General features: G+C 47.0%; 1 protein-coding gene across 2 annotated transcripts in view; it reads left to right on the forward strand.

The window, feature by feature from the left end:
* Positions 1 to 228: 228 nt before the first annotated feature.
* The window catches only part of TET3 (tet methylcytosine dioxygenase 3), a 98,411-nt gene continuing 81,991 nt past the window's right edge, over positions 229 to 16,648 (forward strand). Inside the window, exon 1 of one of the 2 annotated variants that reach the window (XM_035121067.2) lies at positions 229 to 1,811. In XM_035121067.2, the coding sequence (XP_034976958.2) occupies positions 1,500 to 1,811 (312 nt within the window). In that variant the 5' untranslated portion in view covers positions 229 to 1,499. The remainder of the gene's footprint in view (positions 1,812 to 16,648) is intronic. The other variant, XM_035121066.2, reaches the window with a different exon arrangement.

Genomic DNA, 16,648 nt, shown 5'->3' on the forward strand with positions numbered 1-16,648 from the left:
GTAGCCGGGCTGTGGCCACGCGACTGCACCCAGGGGACCCTGGCCCTCCCGCTGGCTTGCGAGGAGGTCCTTCCCAGATGCGCTCGTCCGGGTCCCTTCTTCCGCGCTGAGGGGCGCCAGCAAGCGGGGACCCCCGTGGGCAGGAGCGGGTCACGGAGCGCGGCCGGCGGAGCTGCAACTTGGCGAGCCCGAGGCGCGGCGGCGGCGGCGGAGCGGCCAGTCCGGAGCAGCGCTCGCTCGCCCCGCCGCCAGTGCCACGCGCCCCTCCGGCTGGCATCGCGCGGGCGGCGCTGAGTCAGCCCCGCGCCGGCAGCAGGCCGCTCGCTGCTCCCCCCGGCCCGGCCCAGCCCCCGCCCAGCAACCGGCGGGGGGAGAGAGAGGCACCTCCAGAACAAAGAAGCAGCAGCAGCAACGTGCGCTTCCTCGTGCTCCGCCGCCTTCCAGATCCTGCTGCTTCCCTCCGCCGGCCCCGCCGAGCAAGCTGCAGGCGGGGGCTCCCTGCCCCCTCCCCCCAACGGGCCCGATCCTAGCGGTTCCCCTTCCCAGGAGGCGGCGGCGACAACAGCAGCGGCAGCGGCTCGTGCTGGTGGTAATAATAAAGGGCTCCTTTGTGTCTTGGGCGGGGGCGGCGTTTGGAAGCTCCTTCGGGGGGCTTGACCAGCCGAGAGACTAGTTTGCCCGAAACACAATCCCCTCTTCTCTCTTGCGGAATGAGAGTCTTTTAGAAAGCAAAAGGAGGAGGGAGAAAAGTTCTCTCAAGCTTTGCCTGCGAGGCTTCAGGAGGAAGATCCTTCTTTGACGCAAAACGTCCATCAGGGAGTGGATTCCCGCTGGGATCTAGCGTGGAGGGTGGGGCAGGGTCGCGTTTCTAAAGTTTTTAAAGGGCGTTCCCAGGGAAGAGCTTCCTTCTCCTCAAAACAAATAAAAAACGACACTTTTTTTTTTTAAAAAAAATTGCTGTCTTGGAAACCCAAGAGTGCTGTTTTGCCACCAGTTTAATGTGGAATGAGCTTGGGCTGTGTATCCAACCTTGATGTGCATATGGAGGGGGTGCTGTGAGTAATGACCCCCCCACACTCCGGCCACATTCCTCTTTAGAATACTTTGCTGAGGAAGGCTGGCTTTGGACCACCAGGTGTGGAGCCTCGAACTGAACTCTTTCTTGATACTCACCCTGTCCAAAGTTCTTTTCTCTCCAGGATGGCCACGTTCAGAGCACCTCTAACCTCTGTTGTCCTAAAAATCCCACCATTTGGGGGTGTAGCACCCTGAGAAGAGAGAGAATATTGGGAAAGAAATGTAGATGAAGTACAGCAAGGAGAAGAGTATATCTTTTTTTGTTGTTGCCTTGAAGCGAGTTGGACTCATTAGGTAACTCAAATTATTCACCAAGGTGTTTTTAAGATCTTTGTTCTGAAGAGGCACAAAGTCTTGCGCAGCTTCATGACAGGGCATCTCCCAAAGCTGGCTCCATTGCCGTTCCCTGCCACTGCAAAGTCATGAAAAAGATCCATTTAGCACCGCCACTTAGCACACTGGAGGGGGCCTGTCATAACCCTGACTACAGTGAGATGCTGAGCACAGCCAGCGGTGGTTTCCCAACAACAGTGCAGAATGAGGGTTGCATTGGTGTGGACTCTGCCTCCCAATCCCAGAAGAAACGAAAGCGCTGTGGGCTCTGCGCACCTTGCCTAAGGAAGGAAAATTGTGGAACTTGCACCCATTGTGTGAATCGAAGAACCAGCCACCAGGTCTGCAAGATGAGGAAATGTGAAGCTCTTAAGAAAAAGAAATTGGGGTGCATGAGAGAGGTAAGTGTTCCTCTTCTTAGAAGTTTTCTTAGATGTTTGTTTGAAGGGATTCCTTCTGTTGCCAGGCTGCTGTGGCACTGCTCAGTCTGGGAGTGACAGGAGCCCTGGGACCCTTTGCAGTATTGAAGAGGATGTGCACTCTTGGATTGTGCCCAGTTGCACATGATCTGTGAGATGTGGCTCAGCTCCCACTGTGGCGCTGGCAGAAGTGTGGATCTGGGACCACCTGTGGGTTTCTTGCATACTTTCAGATGCTCTGTGAAACAGTGAGGAATAGTGTAGGGCAGTGGCTGAAGAGCGAGAGGTTTCTTAGGAGTAACCTGAGAGACAGCCCACTTTTCAGTGTAAACTTTTAATGTTTAAAAAGAAGTGGCTGCTATCCTCTTCTGCAAGTGACTGTGTTCAAAGAATGGAAGGGAGATGAGCAAAACTGAATGGACCAGAATTTGATTCCTGGGTGGGATGCATTTGGACCAAGGCACTTGTTGAACACCGTCCCCACCTGTTATATGGTGATGGTCTGCAAAAGGGTGAGCAAACTAGAAGTGTGGTTGACTGTATAGAACATAGTTGGAAGAGCCACAGCTGTGTGCCTTTTTGAGGGGTCGTCATGGGTTGCACTCCTCTTATTGTGTTTTGCCTTGTCAGTCTCCCTAAAAACATGTATCTTGAAATGGTTGCTTGTATAATTGGGCCAAAATCCTCTTGTGAAAGCCTCTAAGTCTTAGAATGATAGAATGGTAGAGTTGGAAGAGACCACAAGGGTCATATAGTCTAGCCCCCTGCATGCAGGAATCTTTTGCCTACTGTGGGACTTGAACTCATGACACTGAGCTTAAGAGTCTCATACTCTACCAACGGAGCTATGCTTGCTTTCTTACTGCCAAAGTGAGTGGTGGGAGCTGCTAGAGAGCAGCTGCCTGCACCTCAGTCTGGATACTGTAGCTCATAGCTGGGTACCTTGAAAGAGTCTGCTGCCCTTCCTGCAAGCGAATATTTAATAAGGGATTCTGCCCGTATAAAGGTTGTTGTCACATCATGGTTAGCGATTAGACACATGATGTTCAGCCAGATGGGAGGTGTGTCATGAATATGCTTGCTAGTACCATGACATAATAGCAACTCATGTGGGTGGAAGACTTTAAGCTGCTTCCTCTTATCAGTATATGGGAAACTAGAAGCAGCAAAAGCAAACTACACTGAAGAAGTGTGCATGCACACGAAAGCTCATACCAAAATATAAACTTAGTTGGTCTTTAAGGTGCTACTGAAGGAATTTTTTTATTTTGCTTCGACTCAGACCAACACGGCTACCTACCTGTAACTACACTGCTGCTAAACACCACTTCTAAATTAAGGCAATGCACTTTCAAAGTTGCTTTTACTGGATAGTATGGTAGCACTTGCTAGAGTTCATTGCTCTGTACTGTAGCTGCTTTGCATGTGATTCAATGTTGAGATGCAGCCATGGGAAGTTGTAATTTGCACAAGACTCTTTTCTGTTCACTTTTTTCCATGTGAAGGAGCTCTCCGTGCCAGTGTTAGAAATTAGTCAGATGTGTTTTGTGACCACATGGAGATTTCTGGATGCCAGGTTGCTGACTGACATCTCCATCTGGCAGGTCCTTCCAGCTTCCTTAATCATAAACAGAATAACTTATTTATTGCATTTATATCCAACCTTTTTATCCAAGGAATACATATGGTAGTTTACTTCCCTCCTCAGTTAAAGCCTACAACAACCCAGTGAGGTAGGTTAAGGGGCAGTGACTGGCCCAAGGTCACCCAGTGAGGTTCATTAAAAGTAGGGATTTGAACCCTGATCTCCCAGGTTCTAGTCCGACACTCTAACCACTACTCCACACTGGCTTCCTGGAGTACCTCTGCTATGGGGCAGCTATGTGAATTAAGTAAGTAAATAAATAATGAGGAAAGCAAAATGTAACTCGGAGAAGGATCTGAAATATTTTCCTTGAAACTGGAATTTGTTTTATTCTGGATTATTTAATTTTATATTTCAATGTGTTGTAAATGGCGTTGAGATTTTTTCTTTAAAATATAAAGCAGGATATAAATGAAATGAAGAAGAAGAAGAAACTTCATTGGTGAAAAAATGGCACCTAGACATTCTGTTGCGGCAACCGTAACCTCGGTTTAAGGTGTCATTTGCTGATTAGCTGATACTTCTGAGTTTCTAACACTGCTCCTTGCCCAACAGAGCAGGTTTTAGTGACTGTTAATTTTTCTTCAGCATCTGGCTCTTCTTGTAACTATTATTATTATTATTATTATTATTATTCCATTTGTCAAGGTAAAGAGATGTGTCGCCAGCATTCACCAAAAGTCATCTAATGAAGGTACCAGAGGCATCTCTGTGCAGAGTGAATTCCACAGCAGGGGCTGCCACAGAGAATACTACCCCCAAAGAGGAAGAACTACTATGTGGGCCTCCTCTGCTATGCTTAACACCCCAGAGAATCTGTAGGGAAGGAGGCAGGTTTCCAGTTATTTGGAGCCAAAGTCACTTTGGGCTTTACACTCGAGCATAAGCACTTTGAATTGGGCTCTGAAATGAACTGGCAGCCAATGCAGCTGTTTTAAAATGAGGCTATATGAGGCAACCGCAACCAGTTAACTGACCACTGCGTTTTGAACCAGTTGAAGTTTCCAACCCATCTTCAAGGGCAACCTCACTTAAAGCACATTACTGTTACAAAGCACATTACACAAATCTGAAAGTTGCTCCCCCCTAGGATGGCAGGGAGTTGGTGGGTGTGTCTATAGTTGCTGGTACACTGCCAGGCATACCAATTGTCTGGTCAATAAAACCATAGCAGGGATTTGGGCCTAATGTTTTTTGAAGCAGTGAGGGTTTTGTTTAAGTGTGTGTGTGTGCAGGTTGTGGTTAAGGGTTCCTTGTCCTCTCACTGGCCTTGCAGCCATGAATTGCCTCCCTTGTAGCCTTTTGAGGTTGGAGGAGGATCTGCCATACTCACCACCTGCATATGCTCTCTGGGGGTTTCCCCCTCATTCCCTGACCTATGAAAACTGAGACATTGCTGCTGCTGTTCTATTCTTCTATGCTAGAAGTAGGAGGCATGTGGAGAGAGAATTTCTGTGAAAGGGAGACTTGAAACTAAATTTAAAACCCCTTGTCACACTTCTGCATTATGTAGTTCTGCTTCTCAGAGAAAGGAAACTCCTCTGTTGGTGCTTTTTTGTCTTGTGCGCCACTGGTGCTGGCCTTCCCGTCAGTTAGTGACTAATTTTCCTATTTTTGCATGTTGCATTTGTGCAGCCAGAGCAAAGAAGTACAGGCAGGAACGTCTGACTGACAATGTTTACCTACTTGGGAGGAGAGAGGGAGGAAGGTGCTGCAACGCCTAGGGCCACCTTCACACGTTATGCCACGTGGTACCCACCTAAGGACACCAGAAGAGCCTAGCTGCTGGATCAGACCAAAAGGACCCTTCTAGTTCAACACCCTGTTTTCACACCGGCCAGCCAGAAGCCTTCTTAGCACAGCAGACACTGTATCAGTCCTATAATCTGAAGGTCCTGAGTTCAAGCCTCAGAGAAGGCAGCTTGCAGCTCTCTCATTTGGACAGCCAGTGTGGTGTAATGGTTAGAGCTGACCATGACCTGGAAGACCAGGGTTCAGGTCCCCACTTGGCCATGGAGCTCACTGGGTGAGCTTGGGGCAGTCGTCATCTTTCAGTCTAACCTACCTCACAGGATTGTTGTGGGTACAAGATGGGGGACGGGACCATCTTGAGCTTCTTGGAGGAAAAGGTGGTATATACATACATGCATACACACATACATACATACATACATACATACATACGCCAGCCAGCCAGCCAGCTAACTACCAAGCCCATTATGTGAAGCCTGCAAGAAGGACCTGTGTTTCCCAGTCACTGGTAATTCGAAGCATGCTGCGTCTGACACTGGAGAAAGAACATGCTCATTGTTGCTAGTAGCCATTGATGGTCTTGTCCTCCATGCATTTGTCTGGTCCTCTTTTAAAGCCATCCAAGTTGGTGGCCATCACCCACATTTAGTTGAAGTTTGACTTGCATGTGCCCACGAGTCAAGTCCCCCAAGAGAGAATGCCACTCTAGTGTGCTCCACAGCACCTGTGCAGGTCTTTGGGAGGCTTTGTCCCAATGCTTGTAATCCAGGGAAGAAGAAGCAGCCCAACACTGTGGCACAACCTGGCCTGTGGGACCCCTTACCCATATTTGTGTGCTCCATCCATGGAAGGTTCAGAGGATGGCAACATGAGAACAAGCCTTTATGGTGGTAGCCCCATTTGTGAAATGCTCTCCCCAGGGAGGGAATGATGCCTGTTGCCATCTCCATATACCGGTAGTTTTAGGTGCCAGGCAAATACTTTTCTTTTCCCTTGGACTTTTGTCCCTTAATTTGAGGGACATTGTGGCTGCTTTTAGTGAGGTGGGACACGTGGTCTTGTATTTTTCATATAATTATAGAGTTGGAGATGGAAGGGACACAAAGGTTTATCTAGTCCAGCCTCCTGCAATGCAGGAACCTCCGCTGTTTATCTGCGTTTTCCCGTCATTTTTATACTGGTGGTGTTGATAGGTTTTTATTGTTTTAAATTGCTTTTAAAGTAAGTTGCTTTGAGTTACCTTTGTAAGAAAAGTGACAAACCAATACAATTAATCATCATCATCATCCTGCAGATTTGCCATGCCTGGTCTTCCTGCTAATGCTGCCATTCTGCCATAGAATCACAGAACTGTAGAGTTGGAAGGGATCCCATTGATCATCTAGTCCAGCCTCCTTTAATCACAGTTAAAGAATCCCTGACAGTTTGCAATACAACATCTGTTTGGAAACCTCCATGGAAGGAGAGTCCACCACCTTCCCAAGGGATTCCATTCCACTGCTAAACAGCTCTTATTGCCAGAAATTCCTTCCTAAAGTTTAGTTGGAATCTCCTCTCTTGTCATTTGAGTCCTTTGGTTTGGATTGTGCCCTCTGGAGCAACAGAAAATGTGCTTTGAGCATGTTCCCCCCCAAATGCTGCTTGCTGAAGCATGCACTTTCCCTATGTCAAAGTTGGGGACACACTTTTACACCAGAGAAAGCTTGTTTTTTTGGGGGGAGGGGTTTAGAAATGACCCACCTGCAGAGGAGCTCCCCCCACCCAGCACGTCTCAGCATGACTCAGAATTGCTCTGACATCCAGGAGCGCACTTTTCCCCACTGTATCACTTGCTCTTGAACACGGTGGCTGCCGACTGTAGGTGGGGGTTGGGGAGGAGCCAGCGTAGTTGGGTTTAACAGGGTATGTGAAATGATGCACATGAATTCACAGCACTGCCAACACATTATCCCATACTTACTAAGCTCACTCATCAGAAATATGCTACACTGTCGGTTACCAAATCCACCCACACAGCAGATCTGTGAGCAGGTCAACACTTGCCTTTAAAAGCCCAGTTGTGACGACAACAAGCACAAGAAGCTTCTGTGTCTGTTTTTGCCTTTTTTCCTCTTTTTCCCCTCCCCCCTTTCCCTTTGCCTTCTCTTTTTCTTCCCAACCAGAGGCAGCCAAAGGCATTTGGCTCCTGAGGCAGAAAATCTAAACGACATCATCTCTGCTACCCCTCCCCAAAAAAGTTAAAATAATGAACTCCATTATTTGGTGGGGAGGGACCCTTTGCTCAGTGGCAGAAAACATGTTGTGTGCACAGAATATTCCGGTTCATGCCTTGGCACCTCTGGGTCAGGCTGGGAAAGATTGAAGCCAGAGACTGTGGGGAGTAGAGGCTGCTGCTGATCGGTTTGGATGAAGGGTGGGAATGGGCCACATTCTGTTTGGGGCAATGTGATGTGGGAGGGGGAGGGGTCCAGTGGGGGGGGGGAAGCTTTCAGAATCATCAGCTTTCAGTGTTACACACACACACACACACACACAGAGAGAGAGAGAGAGAGAGAGAGAGAGCTTCCATCCATTCACCTTCCTTCTCTCTCTCTCTCTCTCTCTCTCTCCTTCCCCTGGAGTGGCAATTAGGGTTTTGTTTTCAGTTTTAAATTTAAAAAGCCCCCATTGGTGTCTATGGAAGCTTCCCACCCCCTTGCCCCATTCCTAAGCCTGATCAGGGCCGTCTTAAGCGCCCCCAGCGCCGTGGAGCGACTGATGCCTCCGGTGCCCCCCCGCCCCATTTCCCAGCGCGGTGGGCGGGCGCAGTGCGCAGCGCGGCTACCACAAGCGCTGCTGCGTGGCGCCGCGGCGGGCGGGCAGGCACAGCACGGTTGTCAAACCGGCGGACCGGGCGGGCACAGCTCGCGGCGCCCTCCTGGTGGGCCGGCGCGTGGTGCCCTGTGCCACTGGGGGTCTACCTAGAGCCGGCCCTGAGCCTGATTGCCACACTTGGGAGTTGGGTGGGTTTTTATCGTGTTGGCAATGTGTGGCAGGGTGGGGAGCAGAGGGTTAACATTGTAGATCGAGTGGAGGTTGGAGCTGGGAGCATCTGTGGGGTAACTCATGACAAGACAGCTGCCTACATTTTGAGCACAATTGCTGACAACTGGCTCTTCCCCTGCCACCCCCAGAGGCAGGCCACCTCAGCTTGCCTTATGGTGCACTCAGTACTGTCCCCAGATTCATCTCATGTTCTGGACATGTTTATGCTCTGGCTCTGGCTCCCCCTGCCCTGCCCCAAATCAGCCAGCCATGGTGTTTGGAGCCAGAGAAAATTTAGTCTGCCCCAGGTCTCCCTCCAGCAGCTCAGAGGTGTGGAGTACAGTGGCTTGCAGGCAGAGGGAGCAAGATACCTTCTCTGAGATCTGGCGCTGCCACTGTTTTGTGGGCCTTACACAAGTGTCCAGGATGTGATTGTTCAGTGGGTTTTGTGCCGGTGACTTGGGAGCTGGCAGGCAGGAATTCAGACCTGGTTCACCACCAATTGTATGATTGAGTCTTGATAGTTGCAAAAGGCTCACCAAGTCATGAGTTGAGGTCCTCCCAAGTCCTCCATCACTTCTGTTATGGAGACGCAACCTCTTTTAAAGCTTGGGGACAGAGAGGTGTTCATTAAAGATTTAAGCCAGTTGGAAAGCTGTTTTAAATAGCATCCTTTTCCCTTGAAGGAACTCTGGAATTTGTTGCTGTGTGTTGAAACTTTGGTAAGCTATTCACAGCTACTGGCAGGTGCCCAGTTTTCTTAGATGGGAGCCATGATAGTTGATAAGTAGTTTTTGAAAAAAGATTTCAGTGTGTGGTGTAGGCATGTCATATGGCCTTTCTTCCATGGGAGGTCCAGAGGGTGGCAACATGAGAAAGGGCCTTTTCTGCGGTGGCTCCTCACTTGTGGAATGCTGTCCCCAGGGAGGCTTGCCTGGCACCTTCATTGCATATCTTTGGCCACTAGGCAAAAATGTTTCTCTTTAACCAGGCCTTTGGCTGATTACCATTCTATACCATTTTAAATGTGTTTGCGGGAGGGGGATTGTTGGTTTGTTTTTGTTTTTATTATGTATTTTGTGGTCTCATTTTGTATTTTTATGTTGTGAATTCCCTATGATCTTTGGGTGAAGGGCAGTATATAAATTTGATGAAAAGTGAATAATAGTTGTTGTTTGTTGTTGTTACAGCAATTATACACTGAGCTGTGCTCCTTCCTGTGGAGCAGGAGGAAGGAGGAGGATCCAGAATGAAGCCTCTGTTTCCATTTGGCACGGTTCAGACATAGTGGCCAAGCCATAGCTTGTTGTGTTGTGAACACACTACAGACTCACCTGCTCCAATCTCTTTCCAAACCTCCCCCCCCCAATCCAGTTTAAATAAGCTGAGGGTCTTGGCAGACCACTGAATTTTTTTCTTCTTCCTGTTGTAGCAATTGTAACACACTGTGCTAGTTGCAGTATGACTTTTAATTGTATTTTTAATTGCCTCTTTTATTTCTTACATATTGTGTTAAAGTTTGAATTCCAGGGAACCTTTTCCAAGTGTCTCTTGCTCACCCTGGCCATTTCTAGTCTATCCTGCTCATCTTGTGGGCAGACTGGGCTGCTGAGTACTCCAAGATGCTCTGCAGAGCACCTGCATAAAGCTCATGGGCCACAGCTTATCTGCAGGTTTGGGAGCCCCGGTGTAAATCATAGTTTGCATTATCCAGATTGGGGAAACCATGGGTTGCTTAAAACAGGAAGGGAATTGTAGCTCATGGTGTTGGGAGAAGGAGTGCTGTAGTGCTTTTATGACAGCCAAACCATGTTGTTTGAACCAGGCCTTACTTTTGTCTTTTAACCATTTGTGAAAGTTTATTTGCTGGTGGAGGTAAGATATTGTCAGACAGTTTCTGCAAATCAAAATTTTTGTTGAGACTGCTTGCACTGAACTGTATATGTTTCAGAATTTGCATATGTGACTTGGAAAGCTGTCACAGAATCATAGTTATGGGTGCCATAAATATTTTAATAATATATTGCAGGGAAGAACTATTTAAATAAGAGCCACCAGAGAAGGATTGAATACGCACTCCCAATCTAACTGTCTTTTTCTGTCATTAATAGGTATTTGGCTTAACCCTTGCCCTTACATGTATATCGTGTTAAAATCAAGGGGGCTTACTCCCAAGTGCCTGGTTTTTAAATTATTATTTAAAGAAAAGAATGGTGTGTTTAGCACGCTCCAATCGTAGGCCTTCACCTCCACCTCGCTTATGACTTTCTTCCTGATTCTCTTGCCAGCCAACTTTTAAATTGCTGTTTTTCCTTCCTTGCACAAAGTTCCCTAAGTGCATATTGAAACTGTTAGAAATCCTCACAGGAGGCAAAATGGGTTAATTCGCATTTATAAGTACACACCAGATATGCAGCACATTGAGACAGGGATCAAAGCTCATGGAAGCTCAATCATCTTTGGTCCAGTACCAAAGGAAATGTCTAAGAGGTGTTGATAGTATCTATTCCTCCAATCTAGCTGCTTTGTCTGAGGTGAACCATGAAGTTAAATGGTTTAACACAGCAGCTTTATAATACCTTTCAAAGCGTGGGAATACTATACCCTCATTCTCAGCTCACAAAAGGTCAGGAGCCAATTCTTGCCTTCTGATCAATATTAAATATCAATATTGCCATATGACTCACCTTTTTGAAAATGCTTTATGTTTAAAAAGTAATAATGCACACATGGGTTCTGTGGCATCAAGCCCCTTGTGCTCCTGTTTGAAGGATAAGCTTGAAACCCCAAAAGCATTGCTTCTAGCATCATAGAATAATGGAATCATAGATTTGTAGAGTGGGAAGGGACAATGAGGGTCATCTAATCTAACCCCCTGCAATGTAGAAATATTTTTGCCCAGTGTGAGGCTTGAACCCTTGACCCTGAGATTAAGAATACCATGCTCTACCAAATGAGCTGTCAGATTCTTGTCAGACAGCCCATTCCCTTCATGTCCTCCTTGTGAGCTTCCCATGGTGCATCTGGCTGGCCAGTGTTGGAAACAGAATGCTAGATTATTTATGTAGTCAGTTAAAAGCATTTTTATCCTGCTCTTTAGCAAATAATAAAATACAAATGTGATTAGGTGGACCCACCTTAGTGTGGCTTTTTAAATAGACAACAGCAGTTTACTACAAATCCCAGCTTTCAGTTGCCTTTTGTGGCTGCTCATTCCAGGGCTTGAGCATCCTTGGCGAGGTGCTGCTGTTTTCATCTGTACTTTACTCTTCAAACAGTGCACAGAAAATGCTCACTTTCAAAAAGCAGTTCTCTGCAACTGCCCATGAGTAGCAGTATTATCCCTACAAATCCTTGCGAGGCTTTCTGTTGTTACTTCCACATCTCTCTCTGAAGCCAAGAGATTTCTGCAGAGATTCACCACCCACTTCTCCCCATCTTGCTGCATCACTGACGTCCCTAGCTGTTTTGAGAGTGATGCTGTAGTTGGGAAAGTGCGAGCTGTGTTACCATGCCGACAGTGATGATATTTTCAAATTGTCTAAAATTGCTTTTTTTTTCTGGCAAACTCATATTAGTGTGGCGGCTTGGTGGTGTCATGGCAGTCAGTTTACAGGGTATGCGTGTGAGTTTGCCAGCTGCATAAGGAATGTGAAAACAAGTTGGGTCCATCTTTGCAAAAAATTGATAGGTGGTGATTGTGACTTGTATAAATTTGCTTTCATTTCTGTGTCTAATTGTCCTGTTGAACACTGCCATTATATAAACAAATGAAGAATAACTTGCATCTGAACTTCTGTGTGTGTGTGTGAGAGAGAGAGAGAGAGAGAGAGGGAGAGAGAGAGAGAGGGAGAGAGACATTTAATAAACCATAGTGAAAGTACCATAGTGAAAGTACTATTTTTGGAGTGGATTTTTTTTAGTTGTTGTAGTTGTTTTTTTAATAAAAGAAGTGCAGTGCCAATCCTGTTCTCACACATTTCCTAAGCCAGGATTAGCTAAATGCCCCCTAGATGTTGTTGGACTGTATCTCCCATCATCCCTGACCATTGAGCATGCTGGCTGCAGGTCCAACAGCATCTGGAGGGCACCATGTTGACTAACCTTGCTCCAAGGAGCCGCATCAGCACACCCTCTGATTGCTGTGTAGTTTGTATTGACCAGAAATGATTTATCTCCAGCTCTGCAAATATCATGACAAGAATCATGTGTCTTCTGCTCTCTCTATAAGTGTTTTATTAGGTCCCAGCAATGAGAGACCCAGAATGCTGGACCACAGAAGAGCCTGATGGATCTGACTAATGGCTCATATAGTCCAGCATTCTGCTCTTAAAGTGCCCATTCAGATGCCTGTGGGAAGCCTGCAAACAGAACCTGAGCACAACAGGACCTCTCCGCTCCTGGGGATTCCAGCAACTGCATACCCTCCAACATTTCTCCGATGAAAACAGGGATGTCCTATTTAATAATAACAATAACAATAATAATGCCCTGCCCATCTGATTGGGTTGCCCCAGCTCCCCTGGGTAACTTCCAACGTATATAAAAACAGAACAAAACATTAAACATTAAAAAAGCTTTCCTATATACAGGGCTGCCTTCGGATGTCTTCTAAAGGTTGTATAGTTACTTATCTCCTTGGCTCAAGGGGTCAGATAATGCCATATGCTCCAACATTTCTCCAGTGAAAATAGGGACATCCTAAGGAAAAGTGGGAAATTCTGGGATCCAATCAGAAACCAGGTTGGCTTCTGCAAATCCAGGTCTGTGCCTGGAAAACAGGGATATTGGGAGGGCCTGCAATTGGTATTCAGAAGCATTGCTGCTTCTGACTGTGGGGCAGAGCATAGCCCCCATCCTGCTTGTGGAGTTCCTATTAGGGCACCCGGTTGGCCACTGAGAGAAAGGGTGGATGCTAGACTGGGTGGAGCATTGGTTTGATCCATCAGGGCTCTTACGGTAGACATATGCATCACCAGGAGTTGGATGAAATTGTAACAGAAAGCCAAACTTTGTTCCAAAATTGTTGCTCTCGCTTTTGGAGTGACTGTGTAACCTTCCGGTTATATCTGCTCCTTAGTCTTAAAACTGTTGGGTTAGATGCCAGCCTTGACACATAAAAACAGCTGTGATTTATGTTCGCGACTGGACTTAACTGTCAGGGGTCCTTTTCCTTTACCTTTTTTAGTCCATGCCTGCAGAAGAGTTCTGTGTAACTCAAAAAGTCACTTCTATCATTTTATCATCACAGTGCTTGCTCTGTGTTTCTTCTTCTGCTGGACTTTGGGGCTATAAAGGGTGGGTTTTAGCAGAGCTCTTTCAGTGGGGCTGTCACGGGGGTTGTTTAAATGCAAGGGGAGGAGAGATACACAGTGTTTCTGTAGTGAATAGGGGTGATTTTCAGCTGCTTGTGTGTTAGAGGCAGGCAGGGGCCATGGACCTCTGCAAAGAAAAAGAGGAATGGGTCCCGTCCCCATCCCCCACCTGTATTGTTCTAGAGGTCACTATTGATTAGAGGGGAAAAGGTGAATGATCATGGCTTTTATTTATTACAAAAGGTCACAGTGGGGGATCTTCACTGCAAGAAGCAAGTACTCACTGACCCATGAAAACCTGTCCTCTCCCCCACACCCTTTCCCTTTTTACTGCAGTGAGACTTTCTCATTTAAACACCAGCTGCTGTCCACATTGAGGTGCTGGTTAATGACCAAGCAGCTAACTCTGCCCCAAAGTGACTTCATTACTTTTCAGGTGATGGCAGTTGGGTCAGTGGTAAAGCCCATGTCTGGAACAGGACGTACGAGCCATTAGTGTTGAGTTCTTTGTTTTTGGTGGGTCCAGTTGCTCTAAAGTTTGGTTGTTTGTGTGGTTTTGAAACCTACCCAGTTCATTGCAGGGACAGTAACTGATTGAGATCATAGAATTGCAGAGTCGGGAGAGACTCAAAGGGTCATTTGGTCCAAATCCCTGCAATGCAAAGATACTGGTTGTGATTGAAGCCTCTCTCCAGTGAAAAATTGTTCTTCAGCTAGTTTTGATTCATTTCCCCAAAATTCCACCCCAGATAGCAGAGCTATAATTGCACTGGGAACTTTCCACCAGTGGTTAAGTTCACTTTTAGAGTACAGTAATAGTAATATTCACACTTTCTCTTAGCAATTGAGTGTTAAGTGCTTCACATTATCTCTGTCAGTGGAAGGCAACTTTGATTAGGTTAAGGCAGCCTTTCCTAACCTGCTGCCTTCCAGATGTTTCTGACTACAAGAGCTGTGCTCACTGAGACTGATGAAAGTTATGTGGTCATATCCATACCATATATTTAAAACACTCTTAAAACACCATAATAGTCATGGCTTCCTCTAATTTATTTTATTTGTTGCATTTATACATGCAGATCAAGGTGGCTTACATGGTTCTCTTCTTCCCCCACAACAACCCTGCAAGGCGGGTTAGGCTGAGAGTGAGTGACTGGCCCAACGTCACTCAGTGAACTTTGTGGCCAAGTGGGGAATTGAACCTTGGTCTCCCAGGTCTTAGTCCAACCCTCTAACCAGTATGCCATACTGTTGGTTAAGGGTGCTGACCTCACAGAGCTCTGACACCCCCAACAAACTACATTTCCAAAGAATCTCCATGGCTGGTAAGAGTACTTTAAATGTGTGGTGTTGCTGTGACTATATTCCAAAACATCTGCAGGACACCAAGCTGGAAAAGGAGAAGCTAAGGATGGCAGAGGAGTGTGAAAGCTATAGGATTCCTCATTGACCGGTTTAATACACGGTAGCTTTCCTGCTGGTGAAAATTGCTCTTGAACAGGCTTGCAAATGTGTCCTTTGCCTGGAGCAGGCACCCCCAAACTTTGGCCCTCCAGATGTTTTGGACTACAATTCCCATAATCCCTGACCACTGGTTCTCTTAGCTAGGGATCTTGAGAGTTGTAGGCCAAAACATCTGGAGGGCCGCAGTTTGGGGATGCCTGGCCTGGAGGAAGTTTTTGCTCCTTCCACACAAGTTCATAGAGCTGCTTCCTGATTTCTCTTTTCTTGCTTTTTGGCCTTAGAGGCTTAGATGGCTAACAAAGAATCACTATGTTCTGGTGGTTAAGAGTTTTGGATCAGGCCTGGGGAGACCCTGATTGAAATCCTGATGGCACTTGGCTGCATGATCCCTCTCATCCTAACCTGCCTCACAAGGTTGTTGTGAAGATAACATGGTGGCAACCACATATGCTGCCCAGTCTTCCACAATCCCTCTGGAAGGGATGTCATGATGAAAGATATGTAGCCAGGGTGATGATCAGAGCCTCCACCTCCTCTCCTGCTTAGAGGCAGGGTGGGGGCAGAGGCAGCTGCATTGAACTTATGGATGTTCAAAAGTTGGACACAGCTGCAGGGGGGGGGGAACCCTACCCACCTCTTCAGCTTCCAGTTGGGGCTTCCTATTTGTTCCACCACCTAGAAGAGCCATAGCCTTTCTTTTGGACTCCTGAGGAGAAGTCTGGAGCTCTTCACTTGCCCAGTGAGTGGCAGAGATACACTGCTTCCTACTGGTAGCACCAAAACAAGGCAGAGTTGCAGGGTGGAAGGGGGAGTGGGCAGGTCCCCAGAGTGGGCAGGACTTTGAAGACCCTGTGATGTCTGGATCTGCTTGGAATATAAGCATAAGTGGGCCAGTTAACTTTTTCTGTGAGCTCAATTGTTTCAGACCCAGGTTCAATGGCACCCAATTGTTTGTGGGTTTTTTTCACCCCATTTGTCAATCTTTTTCCTTCCTTTATAAGACTCCAGTACCTTGCAATAATAACTTATGGTTGTTTATGTTGCTACCCAGGGCTGTGCTTCAATTAATCACAAAGGAAAAGGGGGAAAATAAAACCTGAACTTTGCAACCTGTATACATTATGCATATTAAGCCGCTTTACCCATACCGGTATTATCTTAGCTGGCATAAGGCCTTCTCCTTCTGCTGGGCATGCAGAGAGCAGTGGACAGGGGTGCAGGGCATCAGGCAGTCTCACGACCTCCTGGTTGCTGGAGCTCCTCCTCAGCCTTCTTTGGCTTTGGACATTTCATTCAACGTTTCCAGTGCACTCTGATCACAGCTGCCAAGTTTTCCCTTTTCTCGCGAGGAAGCCTATTCAGCTTAAGGGAAAATCCCTTAAAAAAAGGGATAACTTGGCAGCTATGACTCTGATCGCCAGTGTTTTCAGCATCACTGATGTCTTTTCTGTCAGAGGCTCCCAGTGGCTTCCCCTTTCTTTCCTGGAGGCAGCTTTATCAACTGGGGTTGGGAGTGTGTAGTGTGTGTGTGCTTGCTTGCATGCAGTGTGGGCTCAAGTACTGTGTGAATATGGGCTGGCCATGCCCACTTTTGCTTTGGCCACACCCACTGCTGGCAT

Source organism: Zootoca vivipara, chromosome 6 (genome assembly GCF_963506605.1).
Source record: "Zootoca vivipara chromosome 6, rZooViv1.1, whole genome shotgun sequence".
Lineage (NCBI taxonomy): Eukaryota > Metazoa > Chordata > Lepidosauria > Squamata > Lacertidae > Zootoca > Zootoca vivipara.